We start from the raw sequence: 20,314 nt of genomic DNA on the forward strand, positions 1-20,314 counted from the left end.
TTTTTTGTTCATCTATTTATATACATATAATATAAATAATAATAAAAAGAGAGGGAAACTCACCGAGGAGAGGTGATTCGGCGAAAAGGGGAAACTTTTGGTCTCCCCACCGCCGTGCACGGCGGCGCCGGCGCCGGCGACCGGCGACCGGCGGCCGGTACGGTGGTTCTCGGCCGTACCCTTGGCCGGCGCTCAGAGAGAAAAGGGGAGGAAGAAAGAGCATTTTTGGGCTTTTTTTGAAAAGAGGGGGAGAAAAATGAAATTTTTTGGAAATTTTTTTGAATATATAGGCGTGTGAAACGACGCCGTTTTGGCCCAGCTCCATAACGCCCAAAACGACGTCGTTTTGCTTTGGATCGGATCGACCCGACCCGTTACCAGGAGGATCCGCGTGTTTTCTTTGCGAAGGGGCTAATTGCTCGTTTAGCCCCTCCGCAGTTTTAATTATTTTTAATTTAATCTTTTTTTAATTTTTGCAAATTGGCCCATTAATTTAGTTTGTTTTTCGATTTGGTCCTTCGACCATCTGCGCACTCCTCCCTGGAACGGCGTCGTTTTGACATTGAGGGTTTAATTACCCTTTCGGTCTCTCCTTTTTACGCGCGCTTGCAATTAGGTCCCTCCGCCTTTTTTTATTTTTTTAAATTGGCCCAGAACTTTGTTTTATTTCGATTTAAGTCCCTTTTAAGCATGTTTTTTCCTTTTTGCTCATTTATTTATTTATTATTATATTATTATTTATATATATGTGCTTATACTATAATATATATGTCTAAAATTATTACGAATCTATATATTTACAAACTTTAATATATATCTAATAATAATATTATATTATATATTCAATATTTTTTATATCTATCCTGCTTTTTATTTATTTAATATCTATATATTTATATATATATACTATATAATATTTATACCTACAATATAATACACGTGCATATGAATATTTTTATTTTTTATTTTAAGAGCATTTCTATCTCCTTATTTATGTATATACATGCATTTTATAAATATATATATACTTCTTTTTTGTATTTAACTTTATGTTTTTACCCCGTATAATTTGTTTCTAACATACATACATATATATATATCACCATTTTGTTCATTATTATAATTATCATTTCATGTTGATTTATTTATTTATCTACATGTTCGTTATTATTTGCTTAAATGTCTTTATTCTTGTTTGTTTATTTTTTATTTTTGTTAACTTTTTATTATTTACCATGCATAAAAATGTAATTTGCTTTCACTATGATTTTGTGTTCTATCTTACTTGATGTAACAATTTTTAAATGGCATTTCGTGTTTGGATTCGAGAAAATCGTGCCCTAACTTACTGGGTTTCGATTTTCTCGATGAATCTAAATACACGAATCTTTTCAAAATCAAGTTTTAAATGATCTCGAATTTTAAAAAAGGAGGTCGCATCCTAACTTACTGGTTATGATCTCATTTTTAAATTCGAGATGGCTAAAATTTCTTAAATAAACTTTTTCATTCGCGTATCGAGAATCTGAGATATTGTATTCTAACTTACTGAATATGATTATTTTTCTCGAATAACGTGAAATATCCTCCTTTTCTTGAAAATTTTTAACATTTTAATACAAAGATCGTATTTTTAAAATTCTTTTAAATTCTCAATTTTCGACATTAAGACATTAAGTAATCAACTAGGTACCAATTTTGGACGTATCGAGGGTGCTAATCCTTCCTCGTGCGTAACCGACTCCCGAACCCGTTTTCTAAATTTCGTGGACCAAAACCGTTGTTTTAATAAAATCAAACCGTTTATTAAAAACAACCATTTTTCGAGATAATCCAATCACACCTCATAAAAAAAAAGGATTGGTGGCGACTCCCATTTTTGTTTTCATTTTCCAAAACCCAAGTTGACCCCGTTTTCATCCAAAAAAATGGCGCCAACAATTATATTTGAAAATCAATATTACATATTGAGAATTAATTATTATGAACACTTTATTGTGGGGTTTTTTACATTAATAATATAAAATAAATAAATACTAAAATAGGATAAGGGGATTAATATTTACGAGAATAGGTAAATGAAAGAGTGAAATATCGATGTCGTCTGACCAATCGGCGGCACCACTTTATTTTAATTTTGTTCAGGTGCAGTCTGACCAATCAACGACTCCAGACTAAAATGTGATGATCTAAAAGGATAAATTGCACCCTAAATCCCCCTTATTTATTATTATTTATTATTTTTCTTTAACACCAAAAAAGAGGTTGCCCTTTTATAAATTAGTCTAAATTTTTTTTACCAAAAAGTATTTTTGTAAGTAAACCGTTTCCATTTGGAAATAAATTTTATTTATTTTTAAAAAATATTTATAATTTTATTATCCATTTGATTTGCGTACACAGTATAAAATTAAAATTATAATTATAATTATAAAAGCTTTAGAAAAATCTTATTATGTATAAATTATAATTATTAGTTAAATTTATAGTTTCCAAATATAATGAGAGAAAAAGAAAACTACTAAAAATACAGTTAATTGTAATGTCAAACATAATGTGATTTTTTTTTTGGAAAATAAATAAAATTTATTTCAAGTTGGAATCGTCTTACTTTCAAATATACTTTTTGGTAAAAAAAAATTTAGACTAATTGATAAGAGGCCAATTTATTTTTGGAGTTAAAAGAGAATAAAATTTAATAATAAATAGGGGGTTTAGGGTGCTATTTAGCCTTTTAAAATTTGGTGCCATCATAATGTCAGACACACCCTTGAAGAGTTTTTCGACTGTCAATTAAAATGGAAAAATTCATATAAGGTCCCTGAAATCTTTAGATCATCACATTTTAACCTGGTGTGGCTGATTGCTCAGGCTGCACACGAATTTTTTTTTTAAAATAAAGTGATGTCGTTGATTGGTTAGGCGGCACCGATATTTCACTATTTCATTTGACTATTCTCATAAATATTAATCTCTTTATCCTATAATGTATTTATTTATTTATTTTATATTATTAACGTAAAAAAACCCTGTATTGTGACTTGCGGAAACGTAGAATGAAAACCAATTAGGGTGTGCTTTTTTTTTAGTTTTTCTTGAATTAAAATGCAACCAATAATATTAATGGCATATATTATAAATTAATTAATAGTGTCTCTCTCAAAGATGATATTGACAGTAGTGAGTTAGAAAATGTTTTTGAGAGACCCAAATTAATGTAAAAATATACAATTTAATAATTTTATAATATTTAAAGAATTAAATCAAAAAATTTTATCATTTTAAAGAAGAATAAAGTATAATTTTACTTTTATTAATTTAAAATTTTATAAATTATAAACATTATAGATACTGTCAGCCCCTATGACTATGTAAGCCTTGAAAACATCCTTCCTTATTGCATGTCTTTTTCTACTTTGACAGTGGTGTGCTTTCTTTGATCTAGCCGCTCCTTTAAGATAAAATTTCCAAAAAGAGTAGATATTATATGAGGAATAGTTGGTTGAAGAAAGAAAAAAATAAAAAAAAAAATTGGCAAATGACCTTTCAAGAGCTTTATTTAATACATGGATACTTAATAATTCATTTATTTAATAACTTATTTTAGGGATCGAACATATGTCTTTTTCATTTCGTCGAAAATTAATTTTAGAGTATAAACTCCTATGACCTTCCCCTCTATGCCTTGCAGTAATGACTCCTCTAACAATTTCTCAATTTAATAAAAGAAAAAAAAAAGAGGTGAATAGGTCTTAAATAATGAGTGATATGTAAAAAGAATGCCCGAGTATGCCCAATCCTAATCCCTAATCCTAAATGGAATGTAATGACATAGGGATTCATATGTAAAATATATTAATATAGTAATATATATTACTATATTACCAACTCCTTTTTCATTTTCTAGTTTATTTTCTATTTTAGTATATTTTACATCTAAGTTATATAGAATTTTTTATATAGATATAAATTTTATTTAATCAATCAATTTAATAGATTAAATTTATTTTATTTAGTTTAGAGTTGTAAATAGAGATAATTAGAGTAAAAAATCATTTATATATTTTATGATTGCCAACATTTCTCTCAAAGACAAGTATATATTGTACAGACCCATTTTGCCCTAGCCCAAACTCCCAATACCCAAAACAAAACCCAAAACCCATTTACAAAAATAGGCCTAAACTACCCAAACCCTAATAGCCCAAAGCATCAAATCAAAAAAAAAAACCTTGCCCTAGTCTGCTGCCGCCGCACCTAGTGGCCCTCTGACACCACCCACCGCCACCAACTTGGCCACTTGCACTTGCAAAGACAGAAAAGAAAACACGCAAGCAGTAGAAGTAGCAAAAAAAAAAATTTAAATCGGTGATAAAAACCGAATGTAATATCAAAAATGGGGAGGGGAGAACCGATCTTGTTTTGTAAAAAAGGGGCTCTTCTTCTTCTTTTTTTTTCGGCTAGAGAGTTTTTTTTTGTATGAACACCCATATAAATCAAGGGCAAATATAGATTCAAAAAAAAACAAATAGATCCAGTCCCAGGTGATTTTCAGTTTATATTTCTTTTTCTTTTATTTACTTTTATCTTTATTTTATTTTTTTCCTCTCCAAAAACAGTCCATATACGTACAAATACATAAGGAGAAAAAAATATAAAAAAAGAAAAAAAAATTACCTTTTGAATTTTCCACGGTAGCCAGTGCGACGCCGGCACGATAGAGGTACGGCAGGGCCTGGCCGGGAACTTGGCCTGGTCCAGAGGGAGCTCCCTTTTTTTTTTAAATCATGGAACCAAATGATTTTTTTTATCTAAAGATGGGCTTTTATAGGCCCCCGAAACGACGTCGTTTTGGGCAGGCCTCTCAGACACCAAAACGTCGTCGTTTTGATGCCGTTCGACAGCTCCAGGCTAGGATCCGCTTGATTTTGTCGGAAGGACTAATTGCATCTTTAGCCCTTCCACTTTTTAAGGATGTTTTAATCAAGTTTTTTTGTTTTTTTTTAATTTTTCCACGATTACAACTTAATCCTCGCTAGAACGACGCCGTTTAATCTACGTGGGATTATTTTGCTTTGGGTCCTCTTTTGTTCACGCGCATTACGATTTAATCCTTTTTGTTTTTTTACCTTTAATTACGACCCTAAAACTTTGTTTTTTTTTTCGATTTGATCCTTAATTGGCTATTATAAAACTCAGTTGTAAAAACAAGAACTAGCTTTGAAAATAAATCCAGACGAGTTTTAAAAAACCTATGGCTTTCTAAATCTCTCTCATCTCTTCTTGCTTGAAAGTAGAATTTCGATGGAAGAAAATTTCTCATGAGTTTAAGAGTATGCTCTGTGCTTGCCATAAACGTGGATCCTGCACATCAGAAATTAAACATGATAAGAGATATCATTAAGTTTAGGTGAGTTTGAAGAAGTAGTCTAGTCCAGATTAATTGAGATTAACAGCTAAAAGGCAGTGCCTAGTTAGTGGCCGAAAATGGAGGGAAAGGCCTGTGTTTTGGCATAGCATACCTGCTGTTATGATCTCTTAATCTGTGCTATCTATCTTGGCTTCTTACTCCCCTACGCCTCTGCCAAGGAGATCAACTCCAATTTTTGATGTTAACAAAATTTTCACGATTCTTCATAATTATTTTATTGGAAATCCTGATGATCAGTTAACACTGAAAAGAAGAGAATTCTTCAAGCAAAAATGTTGTTCCTATAAGAAGAAAGACTTGACCAAGCATTTCTATGCAATGATGAAGCTCTTTTATGCTCTTGGATCAGAATCAAGCTTGAAGCAGGCCGTTGTATCTTCGCTACCAGATCTTTTCACGGGCTCTATACTACTTAAGCTCCAGCTGTTCAATCCTTTTTTCATTAATATTGTTATACAGCATTATTATTTATTAGTATCTTTATTTCATTTATGTATTTTTTTATTTTATTTAAAAAAAAAACTTATATAAATATGTGCATATATCTCTCTAATGTATATTTTAAAGTTCTCATAAGTATGCTGTTATTTCATTTTTTTTAAATATGCTCATTTTTATAATATACATATATGTACATTATGTTTATAATATATATACGTACTTTTATATAAATATCTATGCATCCGTATACATCTTTTAGTTTTCATAAATATATAAATACATATTTGTATATATATTATATTTTATACCTTATATTATTTATATATCTTTATATACGTATTTTTTTTAATTTTCATAATATATATTTAATATCTTATATTACATATATCTTTATATACATATTTTTAAATTTTCATATATATATATACATACTTATATATATATTTTTATACTTTATAGTTTTAATATACATATATACATATACATACTTATATATCTTCTTATTTTTTTTATATATTCATTTTCTTTATTTACTTCTTTATTTACGCTTTCATTATTATTTAAAAAAAAGAATGTTTCATTTTATTTTTATATTAATTTGTCTCTTTATTTATCTTATTTTTTCGTTATTATCGCTCGTATTGTTTTTACACCATCGTATTTATTATTATTTTGTTATGCGTATCCAGTGTAATTTGTTTTTGCATTTTTCACGACATCAGATTTTACTTTATTCAATATATCAAATCTTGTTTTTTTCTTATTTCGATATTCGAAAAATCACACCTTAATTTACGGGGTTTCGATTTTCTCGACAAATCTAAATACGTGAATCATTTCAAACAAAAGTTCTATGTGCTCTTGGGAATTAACGAAAGATCGTGTTCTAACTCACGAGACATGATCTCTTTCCTAAACCCGAGATAATCAAATATCTTTCAAAATAAATAAATTTTGACACTCATTCGCTTATTGGGAATTCAAGACATTGTGTTCTAATTTATGGGATGCAATGCTCTTTCTCGATCAATGTGAAGTATGTCATTTTTTCTTTTCAAATACTTTTCGTATTTCAATAAAAGATCGTATTTTAAATCTCTTCAAAGTTTTCAATCTTCGACACTAGGACATTAATTAATCAACTAGGTACTAATTTTGGGCGTTACGATGGTGCTAATCCTTTCTCGTACGTAATCGACTCCCGAACTCATTTTTTTAATTTCGTGGACCAAAATCGTTGTTTTAATAAAATTAAATCGTTTATTAAAAACAACCACTTTTCAAGGTAACCCGATCACACCTTATCAAAAAAGATTGGTGGCGACTCGTACATTCATTTTCATTTTTCAAAATCTAAGTTAATCTCGTTTTGTTAAAAAAATGGTGTAAACATATATATATATATATATTAGCACCAATTCATCCCATTTAATGCAAACATATTAAATATTTATATGTCCATAATATATATATAAATTGGGCTCTTAAGAAAACCATGGAATTAATAATGATAATTTGGTAGAAGACATTTTAGGGTAGTTGGCTAGTCATTACTGAGCTGTTTCCACGAGACTTCCTTTCCTTAAAGTAAGATGAAGTCATCTTTCTCAAATCATTACTTTCTGGCTTTACACTGTTAAGAAAAAGAAAAAAAAAAAAAAGATAGAAGGGGGAAAATTATAAGTTATTGATCAAAGCCAAAAGGTACGCCATCTGCTTTTCTTTTCCATGCTTTGCTCTTACTCTTTTGAAATACTTGTCCGTATAAATAAGCTTAGGCAGGCAGTTTTAACCATGAAAATGGACTTCTTTTATGCTTCAAATCTTTTTAGCCCTTCTACTTTAGCTTTAAGATTCTGAGTCCTGTACTTTTTGGATTTAAAATCTTCATCTTTCCATTTAAATTTACCCTTAGTGTTGTTGACCTGACAAATATAAAAAGATCAAATAAATATTTTAGCCTTAATTTGATCTTTACTTTTTAAAATTACATAAAAATTCAGAATTAAAAAGAAAACATATTTTCAGTAAAATCCATTAAAAAAATTGTGGAAAACACTCTTTAAAGTTGGTAGAAAAAAGGGAAAAGAAGGGGTGACTATTAGGAAAGCTGCATAAGCACTTTTGTTTGTGATCTATCAACAACTTGTGCCTTCCACATACTGCAATATGGTTATTAAGAGGTTGAGTACTGATTTATGTAGAAGACGATTTGTAGTAGATCTAATCATGGCTTGGGCCAATATAAAAATTTTAAAATTGTTTCTCAGGTTCGGACTCGGCTCAACTAAAAAAATGGGGATAAAATTTTACTTAAGTTCAACCAGATAAAAAAAATACTAAATTTAAACCCATCCATATTAAATTTTTTAGATTATTTTTTATATAAAAATAAATTTAAAAAATATAATACATCAAATACTCTAAAAATATTAAAATAAATATTTCTCAACAAATTGAAATATGTTAAATAAAAATTTTATACTTAAATAACACTAACATAGCTGCAACTTAACAAATAAATATTTTTAAAATAATAGCAAAATTAAAAATAAAATAAGAGCTATACAATATCTAAATAATAGTAGCAAAATAATAGTAATATAAGAGTAAAACAGTAGCAAAATAACATAACAGTAAAAAACAACAACATAAAAGCAGTAAACAGCAGCAAAAAAATAGTTAAATTCAGGTCAGGTCCAAACTAAAAAAATCTTGTCTGAGGCTCGGCCTATTTAAAACACGAATCTTATTTTTGTTCGAAGCTTATTTTTTGGGTTTATATTATTACCTAAACTCGTTATGTTTCGGATGGACTTTGTAATTCGACTCATGATCAAGTCTATTTTATGGTGAACGGTTGGAAAAATGGTTTGATAGGGCACTAAAATTAAATGAAAAATCATTTAAAAAACAAATTAAATATATATTTTATATATAATTGATTTGAACTAAATTAAAAAAATACTTTGATACTGCTTGTAGAATAAATAAAAAACAGTACACCAAACAATCACCTGTTTAATCAAAATATAAGAAATAGGTATAATTTTGAATTAGTTGAAAGTAATTTAAATAATAATTAGAAAACTATTTTTTAAAAGATGTGTTGTAAAATTTATTCAAAGTGTAAAAGACAAATTATTCCTTCAATGCTTAGCAAAAAAAAAAAAACTATTCCTTCAAAAAAAGATAATTATTAAAAAAATATAGTTAGATATATGTCTATATTAATAAAAGATTATCTATTAACAAAATTACTTTACTTTAATTGTCATAAAGTACAACATTAATCTCATATTTATATTTTTAAGATTATGCAAATGTGTTCTTTTTAAAAACTATATAAGATAATTCTAGTTTTGGTCTTTGTTGTCGCTGTGGTTATTCAGTTTGCTCTCTCGATGGAGATTGTTATTGCCATCGTTGGCTCTATTGTAGCTAAAGCTGTAGAGTATACGATCTCTCCTATCAAAAACCATGTCAAATACCTTTCCAATCATCAGAAAAATGTTGAGACCCTCAAGAACCGAGCTAATAGGCTGAAAGATGCAAGGGACGGAGTGCAGCATTCTGTTGATGCAGCTAAACGAAACGGTGAGGAGATCGAAGGTGATGTTGACAAATGGCTGTCTGCAGTCGACAAAATGATCCTTGAACAAGTAGAGAAAGTGATGCAAGATGAAGAAAAAGCAAAGAGAAAGTGTTTCATTGGTTTGTGTCCTAATTTCAGGATTCTTTACAAGCTTAGCCTGAAAGCTGAAGAGGAGGCAAAGGCTGTTGCCGAGCTACTTGAACATGGCAAGTTTGAAAGGGTTTCCTATCGTGCAGCTCCGCAAGGTATCGTGGTTGCACCAGTTAAAGGTTATGAGGAATTCGAGTCAAGAATGTCGATTTTGAAAGGAATAATGGAGGCACTAAAAGATGATAGCGTCAGCGTTGTTGGGGTGCATGGTATGGGCGGGATTGGAAAAACAACGCTGGTCAAAGAAATCGCTAGAAAGGTCAAGGGCAAGTTGTTTGATTCGGTTGTCATAGCAACCGTAACTCAAGCCATCGATATTGAGAAGATTCAGAACCAAATTGCAGACTTCTTGGGCTTGAAATTTGAGGAACAGAGTATGGTTGGAAAGGCATTTCGACTACGAGAAAGATTGAAGGAGAAGAGGATTCTGGTTGTGTTGGATGATATTTGGGAAAAGTTAGATATTGAGGAAGTTGGGATTCCTTTGGGAGATGAACACAAGGGATGCAAGTTGCTGTTAACTTCTAGAGAACTCAATGTTTTATTAAATGGGATGGATGCTCAGAAAAATTTTCCCATCGGGGTTTTAAATGAAAAGGAAGCCTGGGACCTGTTCAAGAAGATGGCTGGCGACTGTGTTGAAAGTTGCGATTTGAAGCCTATAGCTATGGAGGTAGCCAAAAAATGTGCAGGATTGCCAATAGCCATTGCGACAGTTGCAGGGGCTTTGAGAAACAAAAGATTGTTTGAATGGAAGAATGCTTTACGAGAACTGGAGAGGACTTCGCCAAGCAACTTCACGGGGATAAATGCTGCATATTCAGCTATACAGTGGAGTTTTAATTATTTAGAAAGCGAGGAAGTTAAGCTGACTTTCTTGCTTTGCAGTGTAATAGGCCATAATGGTTTCGTTGAGGACTTGGTAAGATATACTCTAGGTTTGGGTTTATTTGACGGTGTCTACACTATGGAAGAAGCTAGAAATAAAGTATTGACGGTTGTGGCTAATCTCAAAGCGTCTGCCTTGTTGCTTGATAGTTATAATGATGAGTGCTTTGATATCCATGATGTTGTTTGGGATGCTGCTTTAGCTATAGCATTGAAGGACTATCGTATGCTTGTTTTGAGAGATCATGTTCCAAAGGAGTGGTCCGATAAGGAGAAAATAAATAGCTGGAGTGTGATCAGCTTACGTTGTCCTCAGATTATAGATAACCTTCCTAAGGAGATGGAGTGTTCAGGTCTTTCCTTCTTCCATATGGCCGGCGCAGTTAAAATTCCTCCCAATTTTTTCAAACAAACCAAAGGCCTCAAAGTCTTAGATTTGTTCGGAATGCAGTTTTCATCCCTACCTAAATCAATTATTCACCTCACAAACCTTCGCATGTTGTGTCTACAAGAATCTGCAGTTGATGACATAACCATCATAGGAGAGCTCAAGAATTTAGAAATCCTTGACCTTTCTCAGTCAGGTATCAAAGAACTACCTAAGGAGATGGCACAATTGACTCAATTAAGGTTGTTAGATTTGAGTTGGTGTAGAGAACTCGAAATCATCTCACCAAATGTCTTATCAAGTTTATCTGAATTAAAAGAATTATATATGGGTGGAAGCTTTGTTGAATGGGAAAAGGAAGGAGTAGCTGAAAATGAGAAAAAAAATGCAAGCCTTGACGAATTAAACAATTTGCCTTGTCTAACTACTTTAGATGTTCATATCCCTGATGCCCAAATGATTCCAAAGCATCGATTCGTTGAAACTTTGGACAAATACGTTATTTGTGTAGGTGATTATAATAGGTTTGTATGGTACCAAAATCATGAATGTTTGAGAACATTGAGGCTCAAGTTATATACAAACATTCATTTGGACAATGGGTTGAAAATGTTGCTGATAAAGACTGAAGCTTTGTACCTAGAGGGACTTGAAGGTGTCAAGAACGTACTTGTGGAGTTAAATAATGGGAAAGATCTTCCACATTTAAAGAGACTTCATATCGAAAATGGTATGCATGTACAGTATATTACAATGAATGAAATTGGGGTTTCTGAATTATGCTCCATAACACTTGAAAATCTACCGCAACTCATTAGCTTTTGCTCTCAAGACGAAAGGTGTTCCATTATTTCCGAGCCCTTATCACTTTTCAATAAACAGGTATCTGTTTGCTTTTATTCGTTATTTCTTATACAACTTTTAGTTAGTAATACTTCTAATAATAAAAATAAATAATATTGTATAATGGTTTTCAGGTTCAAAAATAAATTTCAAACTCAAAACAAATGGAAATTTAATTTCTAATCCAAACTGACCGCCTAACAAATTTTTTTAATTCTGAAAATGAAATTGGAACCAACAATTCCAACTAAAATTGTCTTTAAAGTTTAAAATCATATTTCCAAATTATGTTACATTCTATCTTTCCCTTTCCTCTCTTTTTAGATTTTAAAGAATAAAAATAATTGTGTAAATATGTGCAATTTGTTTTCCATCACTTGGAAAGCTTGCAATTAACACCAAAATAATATGGCACAACCAGGCATGTCATTGGATTACGAATTTGAGGAGCTTGATCATCGAAGGATGTGGTAAGTTGGAGCATCTGTTATCACCTTCTCTCGCTAGAAGTCTGGTGCAGCTCCAATGCTTTGAGATAAAGGATTGCCAGGGCTTAAGGGACATAATACTTACAGAGACAATTGAAGAAGAAAGGAAAGATGTGATTTGTTTCCCTCGGTTAAACTCCCTGCATATAGTAGGACTTCCAAACCTCATTTTCTTTTGCTCAGGAAATTATAATATCGAGTTCCCATTGTTGAAAAAGCTAGAGATTGAGGGTTGCCCAAAATTAAAAGAATTCATTAGTCAAACTAGTACGCAGTCCGGCATGCAGACACTTTTTAATGAGAAGGTGATTTATTTCATTACTCTTACACTCTAAAAAAATCAGCTGCTTTGTCCTTGTTATTTTGCCTGCATTATATGAGCTAACTTTTGTATGGGCATGAATTATATATTGTATAGGCTGCATTTCCTAGGTTGGAAAGGATGAAAATAAGAGTTGAGGGATGTGGGAGTCTGAAAAATCTATTTCCAGTGTCAATAGCCAAAGATCTTCCACAACTTGAAGATTTATGCATCACTAATTGTGGAGTGGAGAAGATTGTATCGAAAGGGGAAGGAGTGGAGGAGCAGCCTGTGAGGTTTGAATTTCCGCAAGTGTCTTCCCTTGAGGTTACATCCCTAAAAAACCTCAAATGTTTCTATGAAGGGCAACATACAATAGTCTGGCCAATGTTGAAAAAATTGAAAACAGATTGCTCTTCTTTGCTAAAGATACTGGCTTCGGAACATCTTAGATTAATCCAAGGAAATGAGCAACCAGTTTTGTTGGTTGAAGAGGTATGTATATCATTACAACTATATTTCTTTTTATGATTTAAACTCTGTCACATGTATTTCAGGTTGATATTATAATTTAAATCACGTCACATGCATCTCAATTTGATATAATTTTTTGATTTTTATGTATTTTTAAAAACTTTTGTTACATATATGTTTTTAAAATTTTTAAAAGCAAGATTGAATAGACGTAACAATTTGATATAATTTTTTGATTTTTTGATTTTTTATGTATTTTTAAAAACTTTTGTTACATATATATATTTAAAATTTTTAAAAGAAAGATTGAATAGACGTAACAGGTAAATATTGATGGCTACTCTTGATCTTTAAGAATCGAGTCTAAATTGATAGATAATTTAAGTTTCGAGGATAAGAAAAATACTACTTTAGCATCCTTTTAGGGACTTAGCACCATTGCGATTAAAATATTAAACTTCTTTAACAATAGTGGTTAAATTGAGATTTTATTTGTTTTCAAGTAATCAAAATAAATATATTCTATTACTTGAGTGAGTATTGTTGTAATTTACCCTACATTTAAGTAATGGGTACAAAATAAATCCCAACCCTTCATTCACTCCAGAGGAAAAATAACCATTCAATAAAAAGTTAAAATTTTAAGAGTTAATTATACTAGATATCCCAAATTATAACATTTATTTTAAATTAGTCCCTAAACTTTAAAGCATTCTATTTTGTTTCGTTTGCTTTAATATTGATTTTGTTGGGACTTAATCTAAGCATATAGATCAAAATTGTGCCTAACTTGTTTATGTTTAATTGGTTTCCAAGGTGATTCCCAAATTAGAGGAACTTGAGTTAATAGATTTTTGTGATATGGACCAGTTTCCATCGGCTTTGTTTCAAGATATTAAAGTTTTAGTTGTGAGAGGGGGCACTCGATCTTCTATATTTCCTTTCGTCCGAAGATTCTGCAATCTGGATAGTTTTAAGCTTTGTGATTTTAATTTCAAATACACAGTCCCTTGTAAAGGAGACGCTGGGACTCTCTCGCCAATTAGAAATATGGAATTGGAAAATGCCATAAATCTTAACCATATATGGAGGAAAGATTCGGAGCTTGACCATATTCTTTCTAATCTCCGAACACTCACAGTTAGGGGATGTGATGATTTGATAAATATTAGAGCCTCCTCATCTTCTTTACAAAATCTCACAACTTTGAATGTGTCTTTTTGCGAAATGATGACAAACTTAGTTACACCCTCAGTAATTAAGAATTGCGTGCAATTAAGGACAATGAGGGTAGAGTACTGCACCGAAATGACAGAAATAGTGGGAAACGAGGGAGACTACCATCAGACAATAGTTGTGAGTAAATTGAAATGTTTAGAACTAAGAAATTTACAGAGCCTCACAAGCTTTTGTCCAGGGAATTACACCTTCAACTTTCCTTGTTTGGAAGATTTAATTGTGGAACAGTGTCCTAGGTTAAAGATCTTTTCAGAGGGAGTTTTAAGCACCCCACAATTACAAAGAGTAAAACAGTCGCGTTACTGTGAGAAATGGAGTTGGGCAAGTGACCTGAATACCACCATACGACAGCGCTACACGGAAAAGGTACAAAGTTAATAAGTTTATAAAACTAGCTGGCTTCTTCCCGTCCTAATACAATTAATTTTAGTTATTTTGTTATTGTTTGCATTTTCTATTCATGCTTACTATCTAGTGGAATAATATCATATTTTTTTTAGGATGGATTCTATGACGGAGAATATTTGAACATCTCTGACACATTTCCCAAGTCAATAGAAATATGGATTAGGAACCCTCAAGAAATTTTGGGCAGAAACCTTGTTTCGCTGAATTTTTATAAATGTAGCAGCTTGAAGTACATATTTACTCCATCTATGCTTTTGAGCCTGAATCAACTAGAATGGCTAGAAGTAAAAGAATGCAGTTCAATGGAACAAGTGGTTAGGGAGGAGGAAGAAGCAATGACACGTAAATTTACATTTCTTGCGCTCTCCTCCATAAGAATTGAGTCATGTTCCAACTTGATAAATTTACATTTGGGAAGTCAAGCTCTTGAATTTCCAGAGTTGAGTGATATCACGATATCTGAGTGTCCAAAAATGACTGCATTTTCTTCCTCAATTTCAAGAGAGAGTGGTGATGCAAGTGAAAACGTGGTTGGCGAAGGGGGCATCTATGATAACACTGCAACTTTTTTCAGCAATAAGGTAAGTTGGGTATTCAATATTTATCTGCACAATTTATTTCACATTTTCTTTTTATTGATCAATTCATGAGTGTGTCTGGTCTATATAGACATACTAGTATTAATGTCACGTACTACGAGTTGTCAAAATTTAATACAATAAAATTCATAAAAATATTAATAAATAAGATAATATTTTAAAAAAAATGGAGTTTAAAGTATAAATAAATATATAAAATAAGAATTTAAGGAAAAACTTAAAGTAAAATACTAATAAATAAAACTTTTTTAAAGTTGTTTGATGTTAAGTCATCATCATTCTCGTCTTCTAAATTCTCCTCTTCTCTGTATGTGTTGTGATTTTACTTAATGTTCTTTTACATTATTTATCCAAGAAACTAGTAAAACTGCTACAAAAACATTCAATACAACTTTAGGGAGAAAAAGTCTGTACTTAGCACTATATTTACTCCCTACTGTACTCCAAGCTGTACAAAGTTTAATATTTACAGTGTCACTACAATTAATCTTTTTACCTCTAAGCCTTAAACCTACAATATCCTTAGTACTTCTAGAAATGTTCTGCTAACTACTATTCAAACCTTTAAACTGTCTTCTATTTCTTTCTTGCTCACGACAAAGTTGAAAAGCACTTTTCAAAAGCTAAAATCCTAATATACAGCTTTGCCTTTTAAGTCTTGTGCAAAGCCATCCGATCTCATGATTCCATCCCCCTAACTTCTCTTTGAATATTACAAAGCCGTAAAACGCTGCCCCATACAGTTTTGGCAAACATACAGTCTGCAAAAAGATGATCTCTTGTTTCTTGGTTCCCTTGACATAGCAGACAATGACCTTCAATGCTCATCCCTCTTCCAATAAAATGACTCTCCAACTTTACAAAAAAAAAAAAAAACTCTCCATTTAAGTTTTCACCTCTTTCGGGCATTGAATTTTCATTTTTATGACATAACAATCTATTTGCATGCCAAGTTGATGATTAAAAATAATTGTTGACATGGTATCTATATGGGAATCCAATGCATACCACATCAGTAAAGTTAACAAATGTTGATTTATCTATCCATTTAGAATGATTTAATAAATAATACAAATTCAAGAAATAAAAAGAAACGAAAAATTAAATAGAGAGCTAAAATGATTTATTTTATATAAAATTAAAGGATTAAATAGGTAATTATGCTTAACATTTTTGAAGTTAACTCATTAAAAAACTTATTTTAAGTAATTAATGTAAATCATTAATGGAAACTACATAAATATGTGAGTCCAACTTAATTAAAAACATGCATATTCCCCTGTCGAATTGCATTAATAATAATCATTCAACAACCATTATAGCAAATATGAAAGCTCGAGGTTTTATAGAAAAAAGGCTTTTTTATTTAACAAAAAAAAAACAAATTTTGCTTTAGGTTAGATTTATGCTGCTGAACATTTCATCTAAAAAAAAGGGTTCACGTCTCCTAGCTATATTTATCACTTTAACTGTCAAGTGAGTTGATGTTTGAATATTAACCTCAACTTATCAGTTTAAAAATCTTTATACTCATCTACTCATTTTGATTATATTTACAAGTAACGAAGGAAGACTGATATTATCTTATAATGAAATTTATGTCAACAGGTTGTCATTCCTCGTTTGGAGGATCTGATTTTGTCCTCTATTAACAGTCATAAGATATGGCACCACCCATCTTCCCCATCTGTCGGATGCCTAAAATACTTGCAAGTGGAGAGGTGTCACAATTTGAAATACCTGTTCCCGTCTTTCTTGGTAAAAGATCTTGTGCAACTCCGAGACCTTGTAATTTTGGACTGTAATATGATGGAACAAGTAATATTCACGGATGGATTGGTTGAGGAACATCAAGGGAGGAATCAGATGTTTTTCTCTGAACTAGAAATGCTCTGGCTAAAAGACCTTCCCAAACTCACAAGTTTGTGCTTTGAAAATTACTTTGAATTCCAATGTTTGACAGGTTTAGAACTAACAAATTGTCCATTGCTAAAAACATTCATCACTAAATGTGTATCCGAAGATGAACCTGAAATTGGCCAACATGTACAAGCTAGTAACTTGGAGGTTCATAACTCATCTCTCCTCAATGAAAAGGTCAATTCTTTACGGGTTCTCCTTTTAATTTATGTTACTTCAATTGATCTTACTCATTTCAAGTTCTTTCTTTTCCATGCATATTTCAGTTATTAACCTAATGAAATGATTTAGCAGGTTGTTTTCCCTAGTTTGAAGAAGTTGCGGATTCAGAATTGTGATTCCTTAGAACAAATTATTGAGCTGCAAGGAGTCATTGCTGATGAGTCACAGTCAACATCAGCTGCTCAATCTATTATGGCTGAAACAGAGACGACCAAGTTTGTATTTCCCAAACTAGTAAACCTTGGATTGGATAAGGTGCCGAGATTGAAAAGTTTCTACTCTAGGATGCATACCACCCGGTGGCCTTCATTGAAACAAATGGACATTATTGAATGCCCCAAAGTACAGATATTTACTCCACAATGTCCTGAGTGTCAGGATGGAATCTCAAGCCAACAACCCTTGTTTTCCGTCAATGAGGTGAGCTCACTAACAGTTTCATACTCCATGTTCATTACTTGAGATTACCTATAAAATGCCTTTTGAAATAACTAATATTCTCACCTTCCTTTTAAATTTATGAGAAAGAAAACGGAAATTATATTCATTTTGTAGTCTAGTTCTTACTAATTGAAAACTCTTTGATCGATGTTTAATATATTCGTTGCCATCCAGGACACTTTCCCTGTATTAGAAGAACTAACACTGAAGACGAATGATATGGTGAAGGGGATATGTGATGGACAACTCTCATTGCAGTGTTTCCAAAACCTTAAGCATCTTAATCTCCAATTCTTTCCTGAGACATCCACTACTCTTCCGTATTCCTTTATTCGGTCACTACCAAAGCTTCATAAGCTTGTTATAGACAATGCTTCCATTTGTCAAATAGTACAATCTGAAGGACTCAGCGACCTGGAAAGGCATACATCAGCATTCTATCAGCTAAAGGAATTAAGTTTGTCTCAACTTCCAGAGTTGACGTTAAAGACTTTTGAACCATCTTTGCTGTCTTTCAAAAATCTAACAACACTGAAAGTTTCAAGATGCGATGGGTTCATCAATTTAATCGCATGCTCAACGGCTAAGTGCCTGAGGCTACTGGAAAGATTGAGCATAGATGATTGTGAGATGATGGAGGAAATCATAGCGTGTGAGGCTGAAGAAATACAAGGGGGCATTGTATTTCCCAAACTGAAGTATTTGGAACTAAGTTGTCTGCCATGTCTAGCAAGCTTTTCCTTGGCCCATTACTCGCTGGAATTCCCAGTCTTGCTAATGGTGATGGTGACAAAGTGCCCCCAAATGAGGAATTTCTGCCAAGGAGATTTAAGCACACCAAGGCTGGAACAAATGCACTTAACAAGAGATGAGGAAGGTGAACTGCAGTGGGAAGGCGACCTTAACACTACCATAAAACATATGTTCGATGAAATGGTACAAATCATTTAAAGGATTTAAGTTCATGTGTTTTTACATACATACATACATAGTTAATTGAACAATTCTTGGTTTGATATGATGATGCACAGAATGTGCAAAATTCTGAGGTGACGGAGGTTACTGATCAGTTGCCCAAGCCGGAATAAGGAAATATGTTTGGTGCTTATGCGAAAAGCTCAATTTCGTTTGAATTCAAAACAAATGGTAATTGACTCTTCTATTTTCATCATAGCTTAAATAATGCTTTATAAAGCGACCATAGAGACGCCCTTTTCATTGTAGGTTGAGTTGCTTTGCTGAAGTACGAGGCTGCAACTTTTGGTAAAATGTGAAAGGTTATTTCAGTTTTTGTAAAACTACTATTTGAACTGTTCCATTTCACATTATACCCTCAAAATTGAACTTCAAGGGCATCATGCATGGCATTGGGCTACAAACATGTAAACTTTTACTAGTAAGGTTGACCCCTGTTTTAAGGATTTGCCAACTTTTGATGGTTACCATATCAATGGCAGCTTAAAGCTATCAAGTATCTTCACAAATATAATATATATATATTATTCCCTAATGAGGGATAAAAGTAGGCAGCTATCTATTAATGATACGGCTGATTCTGAAAAGACGGCTGAAATTGAATCAATGGGTTGTTGGTATTTGCCTGATGGAAGAATAATGTTACGTGGATTCTGATCAAGTTTTACATTTTCAGTTGTAGGCATTACTGATTGTTGCCATTTGGTTGTTGATCCTCTGATTTTTACGGTTGACTGTCTTGCTTATACGTTGCAAGGTTGGCGGGTCTCAAGTATGAATTTCCAAGCCAGCTTTCATCCATAATTAACTAAGTGTTCCAATCCATGAAGTTTATGGTTTATTAGTGTAACAGTCCATTTGGTTATGGATTGGTTCTTAAGGTGTTTTGATGCTTTGCTCCAAGCAACACCCTTTAATTGATGAGAATCTGATACACTAATCAATTTGTTGCGATAAGAGTTTATGGGCTTGTAGGAGACTCTCCCCAAATCGCTAGCAAAAGAAACAAAAGGATTAAGGCACTTCGATAATGGCAGATTTATATTTGTTACGAAAGGTGAAGAGCCAAAGACCCTCCAACCGCCTCGGAACAGTTTGAAATCGTTCCAAAATATGCTCTAGCAAATGTTCCAAGCCATCTCATGCGACAGCTTTCCCTTAAAGGTAGTTTTCTCATTCGTGGCTGAGTCTAGTCTTAATTTTTATTTGTATTTTTTATATCCGTTTTATAATTCATATTCAGGATTTGTATTATGTGCTTAATATTTCATTATTTGTTGTCTATGTTGCTCATTGTTGAAAAAAAAATACCAAACACAATGCATGCATAAACCATAAAAAAAGGAACACAAGCAACTAATAATGAAATATATTAAAATGAAGAATGGTAATTGATTTCAAAATTACTCCAATTTGAATAAATATATTAAAACATGTGTCTCTAATCTTTTTCAATTTCAATATTGAAAAAATTGGTATTTTTAAAAATATAAGAGTTATTCAATTATTTT

General features: G+C 31.9%; 1 protein-coding gene across 7 annotated transcripts in view; it reads left to right on the plus strand.

The window, feature by feature from the left end:
* The window catches only part of LOC107941480 (uncharacterized), a 98,798-nt gene that overhangs the window by 42,168 nt on the left and 36,316 nt on the right, over positions 1-20,314 (plus strand). For 3 of the 7 annotated variants that reach the window (XR_005919902.1, XR_005919904.1, XR_005919903.1), the window contains exons 2-10: positions 9,265-11,775; positions 12,158-12,529; positions 12,643-13,020; positions 13,816-14,604; positions 14,739-15,227; positions 16,854-17,342; positions 17,460-17,807; positions 18,003-18,764; positions 18,860-18,974. Coding sequence is in view for 1 of the 7 variants with exons in the window: in XM_041103606.1 (XP_040959540.1) it covers positions 9,277-11,775; positions 12,158-12,529; positions 12,643-13,020; positions 13,816-14,604; positions 14,739-15,227; positions 16,854-17,342; positions 17,460-17,807; positions 18,003-18,764; positions 18,860-18,916 (6,183 nt within the window). In the remaining 6 variants the exon portion in view is untranslated. Of the gene's footprint in view, positions 1-7,510; positions 7,577-9,264; positions 11,776-12,157; positions 12,530-12,642; positions 13,021-13,815; positions 14,605-14,738; positions 15,228-16,853; positions 17,343-17,459; positions 17,808-18,002; positions 18,765-18,859; positions 20,067-20,314 lie in introns of those variants that run through there. The other 4 variants (XR_005919900.1, XR_005919901.1, XR_005919899.1 and 1 more) reach the window with 4 other exon arrangements.

This window comes from Gossypium hirsutum, chromosome D10 (genome assembly GCF_007990345.1).
Source record: "Gossypium hirsutum isolate 1008001.06 chromosome D10, Gossypium_hirsutum_v2.1, whole genome shotgun sequence".
NCBI lineage: Eukaryota > Viridiplantae > Streptophyta > Magnoliopsida > Malvales > Malvaceae > Gossypium > Gossypium hirsutum.